Consider the following 24,306-nt stretch of genomic DNA (forward strand, 5'->3'; position numbering starts at 1 on the left):
TGGAGAAAGCCTTGTTATTACCTGAGGGCCTCCGGCAGACATGCTGTTTATGTATCCTGCATGTTATGTAATTGATTCTACAGCGTTTGATCTGAGAGACAAAAATGAGCTGCGATGGGCCAATTTTTTGCAGGGATCACAGTAACCCAAATCAGAAAATACTCAGTGACATTATTCATTGCTCTGACTTTATTTGGCTTGTAGCCTACAGACATTTTGACATTTCTTACAGGTATGACTTTCTCATCCCGAATAGATTTCTCAGCCTCTGCGGTACACAACCACTTTGAAGTGACAGGAACCATACCCCCAGTTCATTCAGATCTCTCTAAAGGGGATGAGGCTTATGTTCTAAAAACACAAATGTGCTGCAAATGTCTGCAACACAGCCCACTGTGATCTGAAAAAGTGTCCACTTTGGCAAGTTCATATTCTTATGCTGGTGGATGCCACAGCGTATTACTTTTAATATGTCTCCCATATTTGTGTTTTTCTCTGCTTGGATTACTTGTTTATTGATCCTGGCAGTTGCTGTCCATGTTATATGATAAGGTATTAGAGATCAATAACATCACAGACACTCTGCAATTTACTACAACCAACAATATAAAGGTAAAGGATAAAGATTTTGTTACTGTATCATATTGCTTGAATTGATTGTTTTAGTAGCTACGCCACAATGTTGGTCTGACAGAGCTGTGAGGGAAACATGATACAGTGACTGGGCCTCCTCAGAGATCTGGCAGGGAGATCATGTGTCCAGCCTGGATAATTGAGAACTCATGCTCTCAATGAGAGAGCAGGCACAGACAGTGCGGGCAGAGGGAAAGAGAAAACAGTTAGTGATTATTCATCCACGCGGCAGGCCCCATGACTACCACACTTGTGACCTGGAGTCACATACTCCAAGGCCCTCCAGTCCGAGTACGGCTTGATATTGTTCATGTTGTTCATATGTGGTCCACCAGAATCTAAGCTATGTGGAGGTGACACCTTTGCACCCTGGTAGGTTTTGGATGCAGTAAAAGCTTTGCAGTGTGCAGTGTGGTGGGTGTAGGTTCATGAGATCAATTGATCTGAGCAAACCACTGGCTGACACCTAGAGGTAGTATGGAAAAGCATTCAGTCATATAAATGTTAGCAGCCACAAACTGTATGCAGTCCATGTAAGAGGACATTTTGAGGCATGGATTTGGCTTTACTGCTCACTATAGTTGGAGAACAAACTAATTTGACCTGGAGCCCATGGTTGAATTTTGATATGAGCACAGGGTGACCACATCTTACCCCCCCAAACCTGGACCCTTAAGTGTACCTTACGCTCATGCACATGTACACGCTCATCCATGCACCGCAGGCGTTTTCATCAGAATGGGGGCAATTATTTCAGCACTTTTTCAGCACACTTACTGAGCGCACCTTTCAACACCATGGACACCATGAATGCAGCATTTTCATTGTCGGGTTCTTTACTCTTGTAAATGTCATATTTGGAAGTACAAACATACATCAATGCTGTAAAGTGTCCAGTGTGGAACATTTAGGAGGATCTATTGGAAGAACTGGAATATTTTCTTTTAGCATACTGACAGGTTCTGTCAGAAATAGCCTATGTCTCATAGATGACATTTACACATTGATTGATTGACACACACACACACACACACACACACACACACACACACACACACACACACACACACTGACAAATCAGTGTTGAATTCAGATTTTTGGTGCATTGTTTATATTTTTATTTTGGGTTGGGTAATAATGAGTGGGACAGAACGTGATAAACATTTATCAGCACTAGGGTTGAGCAAATGCCTGGCTAAAATGACTATCCGGTATAGATAATGTACTTTTTATAAGTAAGTGTATCAAACAAGTAAAATGTGTCAATATCTGTACTTGTAAATATAATTTATAATCAACATTTATAAAAAATAATAATAAATAAATAAATAAATAAATACAGCAACATCTGATCAACCTATATCAATTTCAGGCTTAAACAAACAACTTCCAGTTAGTCCCACCCACTACCAGTTTAAGCCCTTCACACATCCCGTTTAAGCCCCACCCATTTGTACAGATATAAATACAGATATTAGTGTACTTGCTCATCCATAGTAGGCACTGAAAACCTTATAATTATTTTTGTAATTGTTGTGAAAACCAGAATATTTGAGTGTTTTACAGAAGGACTCGGTACACCCAGCTTGAAACTGGGACAATCCCGGGATGTCTGGTCACCATATGTGAGCAACCAATCAGTGTGGTAATACGGACGATGTGCATTTGAAAATGTAGTGTAACAGTGAGTACAGAAAGTTAGCAAACTTACTCTACCTTTGCTCATACTGTATGCATCTAGATGTTGCTAACTTCACACAAAATGTGTAACTACTTTCATTATTAACAGTTTGCTGTATTTAATTCTAATAGACTGAACTTTTGCTTTAGAAATGAAATCAGTTGTTTACTTTTTCTTAAGAGCTGAGACCTTCAGTATTCCTGCCAGATAATTATGTTATGTCAATTTTACCAGATTTTTAGTTAAAGTCTCAGTGTTTTGGCAAAGATTTATTTTAGTTTGATAAAGACAAACTATGTGAGGTGAAAAAAGAGAAAAACTAAATGAAGTCCTTGGTACTGTATTGGTTGAGTCGGTGGTGCCAGTATACCACTGCAGAAAAAGATGGTGCAATGATATTACGTAATGGAAGAAGCACCAGGCGAATCTCAAATGAACAGAATTAATATGGAAAATTTTCTGGAAATACATTATATATATAGTTTGTTTCATGTATCAATGTAGGAGAAGGTTACAGTCTCTTGCTGCTATTTCTCTATAGTTGTGCGGAAGCTTCAGTGAATAATTAAAGGGTTAGTGTGTGACATTTATTAGGATCTATTGACAGAATTGGAATATAATATTCATAAACATATTTTCATCAGTGTATAATTGTGTTTTCTTTACCTTAGAATGAGCTGTTTGTATCTACAGAGGGAGCGGTTCCTCTTCTATGGAGTCCACCATGTTGAACCACCATGTTTCTACAGTAGCCCGGAACGGACAAAACAAACTCATGGTCACCGTAGTTTCTCTTATACGCTGGGGAGGCTAAGCAGTATTCAGTTGGTTGCAATCTGCCAGTTCACCACTAGTTGCCACTAAATCTTATAGGTCCTTTAAGTCATAGGCTTCATGTTCCCATTGCACTTTGTCACATTCTGTTTCCATACAGCACCTTTTCCATGCAGCTCATCCAAGCGTAAAAACCTGTTCGCATTATTTTAACTTTTCTTTTTTCTTTGGCCTTGACAGCCTTGGCACAAACTTAAATGCAAATGAAAACAGGTGGATGGAAGCGCACTTATAGATTCTCAAATGTGGAGCTCTTCATGAGGGATGAAGAGCATTCTTCCAAAAGATATTCCAATATTTGATGCTTTGCTGATTTTGGTGGAGAGCGCTGTCTAACATGTCGCTGTAGGTGTTGAATTGGATTGACACCTGGCGACTGTGAAGACTATGGCATATGATTCGCATTATTGTCACACTCATCAAACCATTCAGTGACCCGTGGTCCCTCTGTATGGGAGCATCTGCATTTCTACAAGTTTTTCGTTTATCATAGATCACACAGACAATATGAACTGAGTTGACGATTAGGTAGGTGAGTTTGTGATCATCCCCTCTTTGTAATACATCACCAGAGAGCACTTTTCTGCCAAATCAAATTAAAAGCAAAAACACTGTTATCCTCTGCAGTTATTTTTTTATAGAGAATAAATACTCGTCTGAGTTTGATATTGTACTGTGTTAAAAGTGTTGTCCTTGCTGGGTAACCTCTCTGATATTTCTGCCAGTTTTTTTTTTATGTTTTCCAGACTATATGGTCATCTGGGCTCTGGCAACCATCTGAAAAAGGCAAAAAAAATCGATAGCGCTTCTCTCTTAATCAAGTGCTCGGAGCTTATGGCAGAACGCCATGAGAGAAAAGCAGCAATTGACTTTGGGTGTGTGAAGGTGAAGCTGGGAACAGAGGAGGAAAAGAGTCATCCTGCACCGGTTCACCTGCTGCATCAGAGACACTGGTAGAGAAAACAGATTTCCTATTGTTGACAACTGTTAAATACACAGTTACCAACAACACCAACAGCTTATGGGTCATGGACATTTTTATTCATTTGCAGTTACATAATCCTCCCCTCCCTCCTATCTGACAAGTGATTAGTGTGTGAGGAGTTTTTTAACCAGGACAGATGGCATTTTAATTGCAGTACCTGACTGCCAGGAACAAACGAGGCAGTGCTGGTTAGTGGTTATCCATTGTTACTTTGTTAATATGCACTTTCTCCGAGAATAAAAATAAATATCTGATCAGTTTAACTCCTTAGATCCTTAAAATGGTGAAAATGTTTTGCCTTCTTCTATCATGTACTGTTTTTATCATGCTCCTGGCTTACACACAGTATGTGTATTATGTGAGGGGTATTTGAGTTAAAGTGAGTGAAGGTAATGATATTTGCTTCGAAGCATGTATTTCAGTGTCTTGTCAATCACCCGGAAGCACCTGGAAATCATCCATAAATAATAGCCTAATTTGACTTATGATCTATTGATCCATGATAATTTAGATCCAGAAAAATTGAAATGCACTACAAAATAGCACATTGTGTCTATTTTAGAAATAAAGCCAGAAAAAAAAAGCCAGAAACCGTCTGGTTCCTCTGTAGTTTAATGCTCTCTAACCATCATATTCTTGCCCAGTAATTCCCTTATTCTAAAGCTCTTTCACGCACATTTACCTTTAAAGGTCTGTGGGAAAATACATTTTTGACTTCATCCTTGATGACTGGAATGTAATATTTACCACAGGCAATATAATACCAGACTCCACTGCACTTGGACCCTTGGGCAAAAAGGAGCTGTTGGCCCTTATTAACTCCCTGTTTCTCTCACTGTGTAATGTGTACATCTATGCTGGAATACCTGGACTTTGCTGTGTGGTGATTTTATTGAACATCTTAATTCAGGGATATATACCATAAATAAACACAACACAAGTTTATGAAATGTCTTTGAAAAATTTGTATTAAAAAGCTTAGAAAAACCTGACCTAAACATGACCTGAGACTAGCTAACACACTCTCAACTTGTCAAATACTGCTGTTGATCTGTGGCCCTCTGCTAAAAAATATGATACTGTAGGTGCACCTTAGTGCCATTGATGGACTCGCAGTCCATAAGTTAGGTTTAGTCACCAAAACTACTTGGTTATGTTTTTGGAAAATATCATAACGTAAGATCATAAGTCAACTTCCTTCCTTTTGGTTTCAAACAGGGCACGAACAGCCGTCTCCGGTTGAAAGTCCGATGTCTGATTCGTCCATCTTCCACACCTTCATATGCAGACTGTCGGGCTCTTTATGTCTGGTGGGTGCTAAGGGGAGTGGGAGACCAGCTGACTTAGCAAGCAAATGTTTTCATCAAGAGTTGGTGGAGATAAATGGAGAGTGAATATTGGACGTGGACGTACTTTTCTAATTCACTGAATGTGAATATAGCTTGTGTTCAGATCTTTACGGTTTTCACTTATAGATATAAGCCTCCTACTGAGTTTTTTTCTTACACCCCTAAAAATCAAAAAGGCCTCACATGAAGCTTGGGAACCACTGGGATATATAAATAAAAATTGAACTGGATATGTCTGATTGTTCACAGCTGGCAAAAAAGTCAATTAATGCAAAAAAAGACCAGTGTGTATGAATTTAGTGGCATCTAATTGTGTAGTTGCAGATTACAACTCCCTCGCTTCACCTTCCCCTTCCAAGCCTGAAGGAGGTGGCTGCAAGGGCGTCAGTGGGGCACTGACAAATGCAAGGGTGGCATTATGTTTTTCAGTTTTCCAGTCATTCCCAATTTATTAAATTCCAAAGAAATTGAAATTTTCAAATACACTAGGTTAGTACTAGTGACTACATTAGGGCGTCTAGTTCCATATGATACCAGTATCTTCAAATGGAGTCTGCTACTGCCTCTGAAAGAAGGAAGGATAATACTGATAACCCCAGGACCCCCCTCTGGAGACACCCCTGGGTGGCTGCAAAACGCACAAGTGTTTGGTTTGTCTGTTCTGGGCTACTGTAGAAACAGGGCGGTTCAACATGGTGGACTCCCTGGAAGGTGACCCGCCCCATCTCTTGATAAAACCGGCTCATTCTAAGGTAACGAAAACACAACAATAATTATTTTCAGGTGATCATAAAGAAAAACACCTCTACATATTATATTCCAGTTCTTCCAATAGATCCTCCCAAACGTTCCACACTGGACATGTATGATGTATGTTTATACTTCCAAATATGACATTTACAGGAGTAAAGTTTCTTTTTGCTTCTGCTAATCTGCCATGGACTCCAAATCACGTGACACAAGCATTCTTTTATTGCATTTTGTTGGCATAACACTCATCCTTTGTTTCTTAGCATGGTAATATCCGACTGCACGGTTCACTTCAGCTTCCAGAGGGCAGGCTCTGACGTCAGCTCGCCCGCTGGACGCACACACACACACACACGCACACACACGCACACACACACACACACACACACACACACACACACACACACTATAGTGCAGCAGGCAGCAGAACACACACTACTGGGTGCTGCTGGCTATTAATATTCCCTTATGAAACTGCTAACAGCCTATAGTCTATGTATTGTCTGCAAAACGCGGGGCGGACCGGGAGGATAAACACAAAGCCAGATTCCGCGACAGACGCTGCCGCACTTTCCCAAATTAAAATCCCCGTCAGGACAGAGAGAGAGGCATAGGGAGGGAATAGAGTGAGAGAGAGAGAGAGAGGGAAAGCGAGAGAGGGGGGGACTGCAGAACATACAGGGTCTGGATGAATAACCATGGCAACAGCAGCAGCAGCAGGAGAAGCGCTGGTATAAACATTGCGATTTACTCCTTAAAGGCTGGAACCGAACCCTCTGCGGATATTACACTACATCGCTGCTAAGGTGAGGCTGTTTTATTCTACATGTGACACCCTCCTTCTTGCATGTGTGTGGAACATGAGGATTGGGAAGCTCGTTGTTATGTACATCACAGCAGAGAAAGCTGCTACTGTAGACTGCAGGCTGCTGAGAGCGGTGTCAGGCTCAGTGAGAATGGCTCTTATGGAAATACAGTCTAATGGAGAATTTAGCTTCATTTATACATCCTATGTACTATGTCTATATGGCAGCTAATTGTCTTTGTCTGACCTATTGTATGTATGGTCATGTGTCCTTTTGTAAAGAGTCTAAAGGACACCACACTGATAAGTTCATAAAGCAAAAAAGGACATTTCTAATCAAATTAGCCCTTCAAAATAAAGGCATTATTAAAAATATATCCAAGCCCTCTCATGCTAAGAATGATCTAAATGAAATATAATGAAATTTAGATTGGCAAACTAAGCTGGCAACTGTGTGCGCTGCAGTTCAGTATCTTTGTGGCAAGCGAGGATGTTTGTCAAAGCTGCTCCACAGTACAGTGTGTGCTGTTTATTATCAGTTTTCCACAGATGCTGTAGTCTAAAAAGAACAAAGCAAAGCTGCCACGCTTCATAATGAAACAATGCAGACTTGTCACAGCGGGCTGCATAAAGATAAGAGCAGAAGTAAACAATGAGGCGAGGTTAAATCGCAGTTAATAGGGCTGCTCATACTGTAATGCAGCACGAGTTCAGGCCCTCCTGTGACCGATGTAAACATTTCATTTGTGCAGAAAACCACAAGACCATGTGAGAGTCTGTGTCTGTCAACTGAGCTAATTCAATCTAATGTCTTTATACTTTTTGACTTTGCACATTCGTATATGTGGCTCACACACACGCACGCACACACACACACACACACACACACACACACACACGCACACACACACACACACACATACAGTGGTTCTCGTGCAAATAAATTATTAGTGAATCAGAGTTGTGAATACAGATGTAATTTAGGATCTTGAGTGCAGATTTCATGCAGCTCTCCAAACACTACAAAGGTCTGTTGAGGTAGTGAATGTAGGATTTTCCTGCTTTCTTTTTTTGTTGTTGCAGAAAAGCTCTTTGATCATAAGAGAATGTCATAGGGAGACAGCATGCTGCTCTCAAAATCATACTCCACACTGTCTCTGTTTTTTTGTATTTGCCTTTGCAAGGATTTGGTATTGTAATTTTGAGCCTAATGCAGCATCATGGAAGGTTTTGGCAAATGCTAGATTATGCCATCACATGATTGCCGGCTCAGATCTCACATACCCAGTGTGCAGATTCCTTTTCCTTAAAATCAGACATAGTGAAAAAGAAGTATTGCTTCAGTAACTGTGATGTGACAGATCTTAATATCCTTCAAAATACTTCACAACATCAGCATAATTTCCTTTCATTTCAGCTCATCATTTCATTTTGCTTAAAGGAGATGCTGTAACTCATTGGTCCTTTGTCACATGTACTTGACGGTAGTCCTTTTACTGCTATTGTGCTCTGCAGAGGGAGGTGGATGTTAATGAATGGAATAATGGCTGAGATTAATATCCGGCCCTTTGAGCTGTGCACACATACAGCAGCTTCCAGTCGCGGCACACAATGACCCTCTGTGTTACAATGACACCTACCTACCCTGCAAAATCTGCTCATTCCACATTCAGTCCCTGTGAACGTGTCGCACCTTCATCCTCCCAAAATTGAGAATGGAGATGTCAGTCAGCATTCCCAACTGAGCTGACACCAACAGGGGCAGCTGGAACGTGGAAGGAGGCAGCCAGGAGTTTTTCCTAAAGGTGGAGGAATTACTGGAGCTGCAAACTCTAGACTTCCAAGAAAGCCAGCGTGTGTGTGTGTGTGTGTGTCTGCCTTGCATTAAATAGTAATAAGGCAGCAGATGGCTGTTTTGTAATGATTAGTGTTTAATGATTTGCAGCAGAAAAATCGGGAAGAGATAGTTTGTAAAAGTGCAGAAGCAGCAAATGATACGCAGTAGTCTACAGGTTGTGCAGATCTGTGTGGCGGACAGCAGCATTTGAACAGGGATTTGTGTAACAATAGAGAGATGAAGGAACATTTTAAACATTGGGATTTTTGTTGAAACGTTTAGTGTGTTAACAGCACGTTTTGTATTTTTTCTATTTAACTTGATTGCTGAACATGCTGAGCATGGCAACTCCAGCTGTAGAAATTGAGGCATTGAGGAACAGATAAGGATTTGAAGTGGTAATCCTTAAGATTTCAGTCCTGGTTGATTTGGTATCAGCTTGATACTACTGATGTATCTGGTTAGAGTGCAGGCAAACAATGTCACCTTGTAGGTAAGTGTAGGTAAGTAATCTGAATCCACTAACAATGAAAGCTCTATAGAGAGGTATTACAGAATGTAAATACATTGAACAACTATTGCTAAAAGAAAGTCAACCATTGAAGTCCATAAAAAACAATGGGTTTTCATTTTAATGAACAGAAAAAAAAACAAGTCTCTAAAATGTTTTAATTATTTGTATTTTGATTCCGTTCTATTTTCTTGAAACAGGTTTTTGGAAATTCCCTTAAAAAATTAATAAGTTATCCTGAAGGATCAGGAAAGTACAGACATGTAATGTAAAGTGTTATCCATTTTTTCCCAGCATGAAGGTGTGAATTCTGCTACTAAGCCCTGTAAAATCCTGGTGGGGAAATGCTGGACCCTGGTTGAAATAGTCTAAAAATAGGCCTTGTGGAATCAGCCTAAAGAAACTTTTTCTGTCAGCAAATCCAGTGAAAAGACCAAAACCAACAAACAATTTATCTTAATAACAAGTGCTGTCTGAGGCCCTAGGCCTTTAAAAAAAACAAGGCATTTGGGATTTTGTTTTTAAAATATTATTGTACATCTTTTGTAGGCAATAATTAGCTAAGGGCTGAGCCACAGACAGGCCATGGAAGACGGAAAATAGAGTGAAGAGCAAACGTATTGTTAGTTTTAGTCTTTTCATGTAATTTGTTGACAATATGAAAATAAGAGTAACCCCACGTTGCCCTTTGAAGGCACTGTCGTCGTTCCATCATCATCATCGTGATCATCATCATTGTCATTGCCATGAAAGGAAACACAATGTATCTCACTTAGCTGAATGACAGCCGTATGCCTTTAAAGCTGTCGGCGTGGGTGTTTTGGTCTGTGCCTCACTGATTTGATTAACTTATTGATGAATTTTCAGGCTGATAATCAGTGTTTGTAGCGTCTGTGTGCTCTAGCCACATACTGAAGTCCCTGGATTGCTAGCCTCCATTTAATCATGTACACTGTGTTCATTCCCCTCCTTACTGCCTACCCTAACACATTGCTGTAGAAGTGAGCAGCTCCTGTCTTGAATCTCTGAGACAGCAGATAACAGATAACTAGGACGTTGGCTTGAATTAGGGAAGCAGTGAAGCAGCTTCGGCTAATCATTGCTGGAGAAATCACAGGCTGTCTCACATGAAAAGACCTATAATTGGCTCATGACATTATGATGACCGTCGTCATCTGTGGTCATCCTGACACACACAAGGCTTCACTCTTGTGGCGGGTGTGTCATGTGTCATGTGACATGACATGCAGAGTCAGCAAGAAGAGGCAAGACAGTCATTTCTTGTCTCTTCAGGCCATTTGCAGCAGTGGTTTAATGTACTGTACTACATTACAGAAGTGTGTTTCTCAGGACTGTTTATGATGCTGCTTGCTTTTATGTTCATCTGCTTTAACATAGACCCGTCAACTTTTTACTCTCCTCTAGACTTTTGGAGGGCAGTAGTTGAGGTTTTATTGAAGATTTACTGGTCCCTCTTTCTCAGCTCTTGGCAAGATTCTTATAATACATCTTATCAGCAAAAGTGAGGTGGAGGAGAGCGTTCTGCCAACTAAAAAGACACCTTAGACTCACCCCATTTTCTCTAATTAAATTCTGGTGTTGCGAAAGGACACTGGAATACATTTCTCTGCTAGCAAGTGTCAAATCAAAACTGACTGTTGGCTTAATCAGGACATTATTTACATTAAAAGAAGCATATTCCTAAAAAATTTGCTCCGGTCACGGCTGGATTATGGACTGGGCCAATGGGGCCAGCATCCCAAGGTCTTGGGCTGCAAGGGGGCCTGCAAGCCTCAGGCTGCACGTCATGTGGCCCAAGACTTCTGAAGGAAGTTGAACGCCAGGGCCCTCAGTACACACAGCACAGGCATACCACTAGGCCCCTGGGTGTTCATAGTGTGAGCTAACCATTAGCTAACCCTTCAGTGTTTAAAATGTTCTCTCACCATGAGGGCCTCCTTGGTAGGGTTGAAACAGTATGAGATTTTCACAGCATGATAAAGGTCTCAAAAAATAGCACGGTTTCACGGTATAATGGTATACAGTACATTATTGTTATTATCATCAGTTACAGTGATTTTGGTTAAACAAACACTTTATTATAATTTCACTAAATATTATGCCCTATATTTTTTTTTAAACACTAATACAGTATAATTCATTCAGTTACAGTGGTATACCATGGTATTGCTATGCCACTTCAATGCTACCTCTAGGTGTTTAAAATGTAAGCTGACCACTAGGGCCCCTGGGTCCCTCAGTGCTGACTGGGCAAGGGCCCTTGGTATATAAAAAGTGAGCTGACCCCTAGGGCCCCCAGGTCACTGTTTGTTAACCAAGAAGACTTTCCTCTTTTTAAGTTTAAATTGAAGTTATAGGCTTAAACTAAGCAGTTACATTTGAAAAAAATAAGAGTCTGATCTTACATTTCCCCCCATGGACTAACTATTTTTACACTGCAATACATTACGAAACATTCAGAGGTTCTTAATGGAACTGATGTTAACTTAATTAGTTAGCTAGCTACAGCTGATCCAATCGCCAGCAACAGTTGTCATTTCTTTACTATGAATTTAAATGGCAAACTGTGTGTGCCATCAAAGAACAGACAGACATGGCAACAGTAACACATGGTGCCCAGATTAGCAAACAGTCAACTGCTAATAAATGAACAAGAAGTTCAAAGCTACCACTTTTTAAAGGGCATCGTAGGACAATTGGTATTCACAGGATATCTGCAAGCTGGAGTTAACTGTAATTAGCGGGAACTTTTGCATTTTAGTAGCAGCGAATTAACTTCTCACAATACCCCAGTGTCTAAGCTCTGCTGTAATAAAACCAGCCTGTCTAGATAAATCTCCACTGCTTAAAGAAAGTGGACTGTAACAGTTTTTAAACCAGCTGAGCTGAGGACCGGTCGTTATGCACAAGTAAAAGGTGTTTCTTCTGCAATGACGTGTGTGTGTGTGTGTGTGCGTGTGTGTGTGTGTGTGTGTGTGTGTGTGTGTGTGTGTGTGTGCGTGCATCTACTTTTCTAGTGACGATTCTCCGTGTAAGTTCTTACAACATTTACAGGAACACCAACCAAACACCACACACATGCAAGGCTTCTATTTCAAAGCATTCAATGAGAGGTTATTTGATACACTTTACTTTAAACACTGTCAGCGTTTCATCTCCGTTTGGTTGGTAACAGCTCAGTTTTTACTGTGTTTCAGCTCACACAGCAGTCTCTCTGATCGCTGCAGAGTATAAAGTCCATGTTTTCCCCTGATGATTTCAAAAATTGTGGATTTAAAGTAAAATTAAATGGTTTGTGTTTGGAAGTACAGGGGAAACACTGAGCTTTAATTGCTGCTAATGGAATACACTCCTCATATGGTTGTGAATTGAGCTTCAGTGAGCCTGGGATATGTTGATCACAGGTTCATTTAGAGACTTCCATTTTCAATAGTGTGATGCATTGAGGTACTTTGAGTGCTTGCTTGCATTTGTCTCAATGAGCTGAGGCGATGGCCATGTTTACACAGGCCTGTATTCCTAACTCTGAGGCCCATAAGATAACTAAATTGAAACTGAACTGAATGTGTACATTTTTCTGCAGTTAAGTTTAAATGTAACTGGAGTTTCCTTCAACAAGATCATTGGCAGTTTGATTACAAAATATATTTTCGGTTAAACTCAAAGCTCAGAACAAGCACACATGCAGCATAAGGCAGAATAAATTGAGTTTGAAAAATCATCCCTTTTCATTAAAATGTCCTTTTGTGTCAGAGGGGATAAGGTGCCTTTTGTTTCCTTGTAATCCTCAAGGTACAAAGTCTCTGAAACAGCATTTACAAAATCATGGCACAAATTGAACACGCCTGAAACACAGAGAAAGCTCTGGGATACATAAGGCCTTTACATTAAAAAAAACATTACTAATATTTAAAATTTAAATGTGCAAAGAAGATAACACGTAATTGCCAGTTATGCAGGTATTTGATAATTAATTAAAGGGCAAAATATTAAAGTAGGAGAACCATACCCTAGTAATTATATAGGTAATAATAACAATGTACCAAAGGGCTGACATTAATAGAAGCTGAACTCAAATCAGCTCACAGCTTTCAGCCGCACACATCAGTGCTTTTACTCTGAAATAATTAAACCATACGTTAATCTTTCCAACATTTATCTGAACACTGATGGTGTTGACTGTATTCAGACCAAGATGTCTGTCTTCTTCAGTCAGGTCTGTTCACCACAGTGGACTGCATGAGTCATACCACCTCAGCAAACAGAGGAAATAACAGTGTGAGCTAGTTTTTAGAAATGTCATTATTTGTCTTATCTTTTACTGTGGATTCTGTCTTATTTCTGCTTATTTGTCTGATATGTCATATTTACTGGCTGTCTTCTCTTTTGACAGGTGATGAGTGGGATTATACCATGTCTGAAGTACAGGGAACACTGGAGTTTTCTGTAGAGTTGCACAAGTTTCACAATGTGGATCTCTTTCAAAGAGGGTAAGCAAATTCATCTCAGCAGAAATCACATTCCCAGAGTCATGATATTTGTGTATATTACCGGTCTTTACAACTGGCGACTCAGCAAACTCACAGAACATATTACTCACATGTATTGCTGACGAAAGATCCACACATTTTAATATTTGTTGTTTTTTATTCTGTTGACTTCTTCAACAGTAAAATGTGCCATAACTGAACTGAATTAAAAATTATTAAGATGCATAACATAAGTAGCTCAGTACAATGGTTTCAACCTGAGAAATCACAGACTTTTGCTCCCTCAACTACTGTATGACTGGAAGTGACTGTAGTATTCAGCAGTTCAGAATGAGAATGACAGTATATCCCTGCATTTTAGGTAATCTTTGCTAATTTATATATTTATTTGTATGAAATCCATCTTCCATCCAATCGATTAATACATTGTTAAACATGGTACCTGCATGTGCAAAAGAGGAATACTAATAAAGATATGACTCCTGGGACGCTGAAGGTACAATTTAATTTATCAGCTGAATTAAAGTAACGTACCCTTCCACCTCTTTCACTTCTGCTGGACAAAGATTATGCTGTAAAACTGAGTCACTCTGTCCGAAAGAAGAAAAATGGTGTTGAACAACTTTCATCTAAGCTGGATGTTGTCAGCCGTGTTTAAGTACCCATAATCCTCTCAAAATGTATGTCACGACTTCATGTGGTCCAATGAAATGGCAGTTTACAGTTCAGGATGAGGTGAATCAACATTCAGAACAACGTATTACACTGCCCTGAATAGGAAAACAGAATAGTAGGCCCACATATTTGGTCAAAATTGAAAAAAGACCAGAATGAGGCATTGTGATATTGGCTTTAGCCTACCATATAAGAACTTATTAAACCACAAAAATGTGTGACTTCTGTGAAAATAGCATGTAGCCTACAATTTTTTGGCCATCTACAAAACTGAGAAGACCAACCACTGGGTTCTAGAAAGACAGCCAACAGGACAGCAAAAGACACATACACATGGGTAGCTACAGCTAAAGCTAAATTAAAAATGTAAAACAGATTTTTCACACTTTATCAATTTGTGTGAACTGAGATCCGTTTGTTAATCCACTAAAGACAATAGCAGCTAAGTTCAACCACAATTGAGAAAAAAAAACACACCAGCTAAACCGAAAGCTAACAGCTTTAGGTAGCATGCTGTGTATGCTTTTGACTCTAGTGGAGTTTGTGCAGTTTGGTTAAGTTAAGCTCCCTTTAAATCATATTTGATTATATAGTCCAAGCCACGACCTCACACTGTATATTTAAAATAGAGAATAAAACAGCCATTGCCATCCGGCCCAGTCCGACTATTGATCAATTTTCAATAAAGTTGTCGGTCCGACTCTAAAATAACTAATTCAGCTGAAAAATTGGGTCAGAGATGGGCTCAAATCGTACAGTGTATTTTTGGGTAAAATAATCGGCCACAAAAATGGGGACATTACAAATTTTGCATCTGCTTTTATAGTGTACTGACGTTAGGGTGGGAACACAATACACAAACAGTACAACACAGAAACAACACATTTACATTTAATGGGTTATACCAATAAGAAGAAGAATAAGGAGTGTAAATAAAAAAGCTAAATCAAACTTTCCAGTTGAGTTTTTCCTGATATTCCATAACATAAAAAAGTGCCATGTTTATCCAATGATGCAGGAAGATTAAAACCTCCTGTCTGGTCGGCCTCTAGCTTGCTGAAACACCAGCTTTATCAAAATGATTTTCCCTCTCTAAACGGGATGGGCTAAAGCTTTATCATGGTAATCCCTTCAGCTGAGTGCACTAATATGTTTGTTTTTACTGGTTGCCACGTTGCTCCAGATAGCAGCAGAGATCTGACCAAAGAGAACTGTATCTCGATGTAAAGATGAAGGACTGCGGAATAAGAACAGTTTGGTCCTATGCATCTCACCACACAGTAACGTAATTGCTAAAAATCAATACAGATCCCGGCTGTACCAGACTGGGGGACCACACAGCTGTACACTTTGAAGGGCCCAGTTGTACACTGATTGCATTAAAAAAACACTGATTAAATCTGCATTTAATTTGGAAAGAAGGCGATAAGCATGACATTTCTGGTTTTCGCTGATGGAGGCAAAGTTAGACTCTTAAATAGCTTCGGATAGTCAAATTAAGAACCCAGATGTATTTTCTTAATGTCATTTTTTCTAGTTTAAAGGACCAGTGTGTAGGATTTAGTTGCAGATTGCAACTCTCTTGCTTCACCCTCCTGCTCCAAGCATGAAGGTGAAACTACGGTGGCGGTGAGATGTGCGAAAAATGCAAACAGCCCTATCTAGAGTGAGGATTTGGTTTGTCCGTTCTGGGCTAATGTAGAAACATGGGGCTTCAACATGGCAGTTCAACATGGCGGCCTCCATGGAAGGCAACCTCTGGTGTCTGTAGATAAAAATGGCTCCTTTCTAAGTTTACGAAAACACAGCGATTCTTAATTTAATTCTGCAAAATAAATGTAAACGACTACTAAGATCCATTCTCAAAATAAACAGTAACGTAGTTTATTGAAAATGAAACACTGAACACACTATACGTCCCTACTGTAAAACCTACATTTGTTTCTGACCGGTTTCTGGCAATTGAGTTGACCTATTTCATCCCATAAACATCTCTTATTTATTTATCGACCTCCAAAACCTTTTCCATGCTCTTCTCTGTCAATCCTCCATCTCTAGGAGCGCTGCCGCTAACACACTGATGTGAAGACTGTGTTCACAGCCACACTTTGGTCTCTCAGATTGCCAACGTGTCCCAGAGGAGCTGAGATGTGCTTTTACACAAAGCTGCATTTACTTGAACTGTCAAAGTGACCTTTTCAAAGATTGCTGCCTATAGTCTGGAATGTCATGTAAATAATCCCTGTTTAAGTCAGTAAGACTTATATTCTGTTTTCCATTTTATAGCTTTGTGCTGATATTCCATTTTTTCCCTCAGGAATCTAATCACTAAGCTGCAATAACCTTGTTTCCCAACTGGGTTCAATACATTTTTATTTTACCTAAACTGTTTGCCAGTTGAACTGTAGAATTCAAGCACTAGCGCTCATCTGATACCATGTACAGTATACTTTACAGCCTTTGAATGGATGCATGTCTTTTTAATTATTAATAACCATTTGCCCATTATCCTTTAATAATTTAACTGCATTTGTACAGTTCGTGGCTGATTTTGTTTAACATGACATTGTTAACTTCTCGTCCATGTCATGAGGAGCACTCCTGAATCCAAAAGCTGTACCTGTAAAGATTTTTACAAAAAATCTGTCTTGTCAGTACCGTATTCCATCTAGGCATATTACGGTTATTCAAACGGTCAGTTTGAAGTTATGCCACACTAAGGCTGTAACACCACAGCCACCAATATAGTCCAGGTCATGTCAACCATTCCAAATAACCCAAATACTTTAATATTAGACTTTATGTCTCGCAGGTATGAAGGTAGCTGAAGGCTATTTTGGGTCGGAATGGCAGGATGGCAAAACATGCACGACAAATGTTGCTATGCTGATATCGTATCGTATTTTATTTTATGTAATTTATTAAATATTAGCTCCTTGTTGTCCTGATTGCCCATGTTTTGTCCTACGTAACATCCAATTTCTAATTCTGTCACGGGGGGACGGCAAAAAGTTTAAATATTTTAAACAATGCCATCTACTGTTACCGGTACTCTCTGCCGGACTCACCTAATTTTACCGTCCTGCTCTGATCCACCAACATGACCTTCAGTTTGTAATCTGTCTGAATCCACAGATCTTTTTGTTACCTTTTTTTATGATTTTATTTAGCAAACAGTTAATAGTTAGGGCTATTAAAGTAGCCCCAGCTTCCTTACTCAGTCCAAGAATCTTGAATACATTTGTTCTAGTCTCTGTTGGTCAGCAAATAGGTTTTAAGTCACATGTCCTCTTGAAACAGTAGCCTTAGTGAATCCAATAGGATTTTGTTGTACATTTTGATACACAATTACAGTTTAACATGACTAGCTAGCTAACTTCGGTTCTTTCTTATTCTCTTACTTCTGTATATAGTGAAAACATTTTCCAGGGTTCTGACCTTGAGGATTTAAAAGACAAAAGGAAATTATTTACTTGAACACCATATATCTGTCCAATGGGCCAAATTCTGGTCATCAGTGAAAAATGTCTACCCACAGCAGGTGAATCGGCAAGAAAAAGGAGTGAAATTGAAAATATCTGCCAAATAGCAATGAGCTTAATACCCTGATTATATAAAACGTGATTCAAGTAACCATTTGCCTTCCCTTTGTCCTAAACAAAACAGACCATTCACAATTGATTATATACTGCATATATAAAAAATCTTGATATGTCCTGTTCATTCAGATATAACAGTATGTCACTTTATTTAGTGGAATTGTGTGTGTGTGACTGTTATGTTTGTATCCTCTCCCTCAGGTTCTACCAGGTACGAGCAGGGTTGAAGGCGTCACCTCGAGTGCCCCACAGGTTGATAGCGACAACACAAGACAATACAGGTAAGGTGAAGTGATGTTTACGTCCTCACACACAAACAGACACACTCACACACACACACACACACACACACATGCACACACACACACACACACACACACTCACTTTTTTAGACATCACATAGACACCAGTCTCACAACCCTATCCTCATTCTGGTCAGCAGATAAGCTCCCAATTTTCTATATTGGTTCTCAGTAATCTCAAAATCTGTTGTTGCACTTTTGCTGAATGAACCCCAGCATGTGTGGAGATTGAGGATTTTAGGTATTACAGGCCAGAACTCATTTTCAGTCATGGATGGATAATGGGACAGTGGGCCCCTGGGTACAGACATATAAAAGGCCCCCCAACCCTCAAGACACCCAGGCGTAATTTTTTTTGTTGTAGTCATTTTGCATCTCATTGTGACCATTTATCATTTCTTTGTTTCCATGTTGTGTCTCATTGTGGTCTTTCTGTGTCTTTCTTTGTATCTGTTCTGTGTCTCTTTGTGGTCATTTTGCATCTCTTTGTGGTCATTCCGTGTCTCTTTGTAGTTATTTAATCTATCTTTGTAGTTGTTTTTTGTTTCTTTGTGGTCATTTTGCATCTCTTTTTGGTCATTCTGTGTCTTATTGTGGTTATTTTTTCTTTCTAGTCATTTGTGGCTACTTGTTTGTGTCTTTCTGTGGCCTTTTTTCACCTCTTTGTAGTCACTTTGCATATTTTTGGGCCATTTCATGTCTCTTTGTGGTTGTTTTGTGTCTCTTTGTAGTCGTTTTGTGTCTCTTTGTAGTTGCATTGTATCTCTTTGTGGTCAGCACCAAATGTTAACTGTCACTTCAAACTGAGACTATGGCCCAGGGACTCCCTGACCATATGGGTCTCTGGGCCTGTGCCCAGTTGGGCCATTCAGTCATCCATATGTAAAAAAGATAAATTGCTTTTTGGACAAAAAAAGACTAATATGTTAGAAATGGTATACTGTACATGAACTACAGCAGTTTAGATCTATTTAACTTTTAATGGCAAGTTATTGTGTTTTCCAGAGAGGTTTCAAAAGTGGTAATATTAATCAAATAAACTTCAGAATAAAACCAGAAAAGTACAATCAAACATACTGTTGTTATGTAGTAATATATCCTGCATACTTTCCATCATACAGATTCTGTTAACACTCACTGAGCAACAGTTGAATTTTAATCATATGTCATGCCGGGCCTAAAACAAATAATATCAGCCTGATTATATAGTCTAGATCATGTTTGAACAGGTTGCGTTTTAGCCACAGTGGTCCATATCCAAAGGGGACTGAGTGTGGGAAAATGTCACTTGAAACATGGAATTGAATTACACACATTGTGTTGTTCATACTTGACTTTGAAGTCTGTGTGAAAACAGTAATCTTTCAGTGTTGTGTGTAAAAGTACATGGTAGTGCAGGGAGTGCTTTTATTCTGTGCCTTTCCTGGAACGAGTGAGCATAATTTTACAGTATCATGTGAAATACGAACATTTTCGGCGGCCTTTCTTTTGATTGTTGTCGTCTCACAGATTGATTCCTTCATGTCTTGGCTGTATTTCTGACATCTGTGGATTCAAAAGAGCTTCAATTACAGACATGACTAAGGCGTTTCTTAAAATAAAAGCAATCCACAGATGCCAGAGGAAAACAACTATATATTTCGACATCTGCTTTGTGAAGTGTGTAGAATGCACCAGAATCTTTCATTGTAAATTGTGGATAAAAGCAGATAACAGACAATAAAAATAACCAAATGGATTTTATTGATAAGAAACTGTGCACAGTAAGTGATTCTATTGGTATGTCCCTGCCATTGTCCCACCTACAGAGTTCTGCATCAAAGAATGAAAGTGGTGTCCGGGAATTTTATGACGGTATCTTGTCATTTGGCTGTCAGTGGGTTAAAGACTGACTGACTCACTCTACAGAAAATCTTGCGTCTCTAATATCTTCCTAAACCAAAGGAAGACAAGGTGACTTTACTTGTTTATAACCCAATGTTATTTTTTTTTATATTTATTGGGTGTGAAACAAACAAAACTCTACTGGCATTTCTTCTCACGGACAAGCTTTAGTCTTATAATGAGGGATTTAAGACTGAATTTGACAGAACAGGCTTAAAGCAGAGTGGCATAGAGCACAATAGCACAGCTAATCTTATAATGCCTTTCTTCAAAGAAAACTGTATTCATTTGTGACCAGAACATTTGAGTTGTTAAAATGTTCACTTTGAATTAAATGTTTGTTTCTTAATTAATATACTTTACATAACCAGCAACAAAATATGCAACCAACTAGGAAAATTGGAATTAAAACTTTTTAACATGCCCCGTGTCTTTTACATCCTCCAATTGCTAAATACAATTACATAAAGATGGTTTCTATCATAAAAGATTCCTCACATGTCTTGTCCTCTTTTGTATTCATAGGTTGTGACACAGTGTTTCTGAATCAGCCCAAGCGTTAAAATCTAAATCTCTGGCAATGCAGGAAGCCGTTTCACTGGCAAAACTGATTCGCAGTAATAATGGCTATTTTTAGCTTGTCATGACTGGAGCACTGTGTGTGTGTGTGTGTGTGTGTGTGTGTGTGTGTGTGTGTGCATGGGTTGATCTAGCTGTACTTGTGAGGTCCAATTCCTGACTGCGCAGTCTGCTTTTCTTATGAGGACATTTTGGATTGTGAGGACATTTGGGTCCCAAATATGACTTCAGGCTCAGTCTCAAGTTATATTTAGACCGGACATGAAGCTCCAATAGTTAAAAATCACCAGGGAGATATTGTGTCAGTTTGAATGTTCTCACAGTTATAGCTGAACCAATGTGTGTGTGTTTGTGTGTGGTGGCAAGGACGTGGCTAATTGTGACGGCGATGTGTCTCAGTCTAAGATGTGACAGTGATTCATGTTTTCTCCAGAAATACAGTGACAGAAACATCAGCATTTCCTATACCTTGTCATTAGTTCATGGACGGAGAGAAATCCTAAATAGCCAAAATGTAATAGATTGCAAAGGAAATGATGAAAATAGAATTTCAGTAGTCTTGCTCTCAATGGTCTATTTTTAGGGTACTAAATTCTGGAGGTGCAGTTTTACATGATGTCAGGTGAGAAAAGGAAGTCCAGCTGGAGGAGGCTTTAGTGTTGTGACTCTACATTGTCTAAATACAGTATGGGTATAAACAGATATTTATATTACAGTTTATGTAATATAGTCGATTTTCTTTGTAATTTTAGCTCATTCTTAGAATTGCTCAGCCTGCAATGTCAAGAAAACTAGCCTTGAGTGAGTCAGCACAGGAAAACATCCAGTATGAGGAGATACAATTTCCACTTTGTCACATTTTATTCGCTAAGCTTTTAAGTAGCTGTAATAATATTGTTATAATACTCATATGACTATTTATATATGATAGTATATAGTATATCCCTCATAGTGACAAACTTTGTTGTTCCCCTCAGCTCTATTTAGCATTTCTAGGGCCAGCTCATTGTTTTCTATCATCAGCTTTGTTTTCAGGAGCAGCAGGCAGCTTATTTCAGGGTAAAGACACTGTACACTATCTGCTCAGCGACTGGTGAGCATAGTGGAGCTGCTAAAGAGCCATATATTTCTCTCATGATTTGGTGGAGACCAAGACAGAGCTAACAGGAGAGTGAATATTGGACTTACATTCATCAGGTGGACAGAAACATTACTCCCAATGAATGATGATGTTGCACAGGGTCTGGCCGATGTTTAAATGGGAAAGATTTACTAAAAAGTTTTGAACCTAAAAGGTGATTTCAATGGTGGGTTGCGGCTTGTTTCTGTTGGCCCTACAGTAAGTTACCATACAATCAGTTCATGCAGGTTTAGGTTTGAGCTGAAATCAGGACGTAGTTAGCCTTGCTACAGCTAACCTGGCTCTGTGCCAGGTGGAAAAAATCCTGCCTCCCACCTACTTATTAAGACATAGCATAGCATTGTTTCACACATATATAAACAGAAATGTAAAAAAAACAATTTGAGGTTTTCTAGGGTGCTGCTCCAAAGCATTGCAGCCTATCTCTCATCCACTGACTGCAATCCTATAATTCACCAGGCCATAAAATACATAGCAAATAAGGGACTGCAGTTGTGTACATCACAGTGAAGATAATATCCATATTGTAATTGGAAGGCTGCGGCCCTCCCCTCCCCTTTTGCAGCTCTTTCTACAAGGTCATGCATTAAGCCTGCACACCTCTCAGGCTGAATCCTGAGCACCAGCCAGTGCTCCGGCCAGTGAGAGTGAATACATTCATCATACAAAGACACAGAAAATAATCCCTTACTGTGTTTTCTGTGGAAGTGTATGCTTGACATTTCAATTGTCTGTGCCCTTCAGACAAATGAATTTTGTGTGAAGGATCGTGCCACACACTCAACTGAAGTATTTAATGACTGTGATTCATGCACAACAACGTGGTGATTTTCAAGTCAGAACGTTAGTTAGGAGAATTGGATTGCTGTTTAAGGTTTCTCCAACTGCACGAACTAAGATACTTCCTCATATTAGTATCATGAAGAGCAATTCTGCATTGAGAGTTCTCTGTGTTTTACTGATAGAGAGTGACTAGCACACACACACTCTCACACACAGCAGATGTAGAGCACCAGAGGCTGTAAGCAGATTATTTCCAGCACAGACTCACTGTGGCTAAAGCTTAAGGGCATTTCATCGAGTTTTAATGTGCAGGATGTGATAACACCCCAACACCTGTGAGAACTGCAGTATAAGATGTCAGAACTGGGTGGGTTTGATGTATTTCTGTTGCAGCATAAGTGAGATCTAACTCACTGTAAACATGAATGGGAGCACTAAAATGTATTCGAGTCACATTTATATCCGACAAGAAGAGCATGGGAATAATATTAGATATTCCCAATATTTTCATAGTGTCTGCATACCGTGTTCAGACTTAGGTCGACTTTTTTGCAAATTGTCTGTATGTTACTAATGGAAAACCATTCCTGCCAGGAAAAGAAAAAGATATATCTGCCTTCTTTTTATCATAATACTGATATTAAAAGTCACAAAAGTCACAATGTCTGGTATTTTCCTTGGCTGTAGTGAGAGAAGAAACTTGTAGAGTGAGTGGCAATGCCAGTCCAGCGGCAATCTTGGTACCAGGAATGACTCAATGAGTTGTGTCAAACAAATTTTATTCTACGTTTTTCAATCAGAAAAAAATGTTAAAATGTTAACAGTAAAATGTTACCTGGCATTTACACTTTTAAGGATATTAAAGGAAATAAGGAAGTTCAATACAACACCAATATTAAGTACAGTCTCTTTATTAACTGAAGTCTAACATATTATTATTATTAACATAAGATTTATACATATACAATTTACAAAAATAGAATTCACAGGATGGCTTGCTATCACTGTCAAAGCAGAGATCTCAACAAAGCAGCTGTCTTATCAAGGTCTTATCACTTCTGCTCCCTTGGTACATAATACAATACCTAATCCATGTCGTAAAACACACAGGCCTTTAAAGGAAGCACAGTGTGTGTAAAAGTAGTGAGGGAAACTGCAGCAGCTACTTTACAGTGATTTAGTGACTTTGGTCACGCTGAAGTTCCCCCCAGCACAGGGGTAAGGGCATGGAAAAACCTGGGGGAGATCACAAGTCCTTCACAGGTCAAACACACATAGATAATCATTTATGCTAATTCCTGCACACAGTCTCTAATCCACCTAATTTACGTATACTTAGACAGTGGCATGTCAAAAACCAAAATATCAAAGCCTCACTCGCCTGACTGCGAGGCAACAGTGCTGACACAGAGATACAACTCCTTCCACATACAGTACGTACCCAGAG

General features: G+C 39.3%; 1 protein-coding gene and 1 long non-coding RNA gene across 2 annotated transcripts in view; both read left to right on the plus strand.

Moving 5' to 3' along the window:
* Window positions 1-2,147: 2,147 nt before the first annotated feature.
* LOC127357687 (uncharacterized) lies at window positions 2,148-5,535 on the plus strand. The gene is made up of 2 exons (XR_007882300.1): window positions 2,148-2,258; window positions 2,986-5,535. It is a non-coding gene; the product is annotated as an uncharacterized LOC127357687 (long non-coding RNA).
* A 1,101-nt stretch (window positions 5,536-6,636) lies between these two features.
* fam135b (family with sequence similarity 135 member B) overlaps window positions 6,637-24,306 on the plus strand; it is a 47,023-nt gene continuing 29,353 nt past the window's right edge. Inside the window, exons 1-3 of the mRNA XM_051390419.1 lie at window positions 6,637-7,038; window positions 13,800-13,896; window positions 18,372-18,451. Of these exons, the coding sequence (XP_051246379.1) occupies window positions 13,820-13,896; window positions 18,372-18,451 (157 nt within the window). The 5' untranslated portion in view covers window positions 6,637-7,038; window positions 13,800-13,819. The remainder of the gene's footprint in view (window positions 7,039-13,799; window positions 13,897-18,371; window positions 18,452-24,306) is intronic.

The sequence above is a fragment of the Dicentrarchus labrax genome, unplaced genomic scaffold (assembly GCF_905237075.1).
Source record: "Dicentrarchus labrax unplaced genomic scaffold, dlabrax2021, whole genome shotgun sequence".
NCBI classification, from domain to species: Eukaryota; Metazoa; Chordata; class Actinopteri; family Moronidae; genus Dicentrarchus; species Dicentrarchus labrax.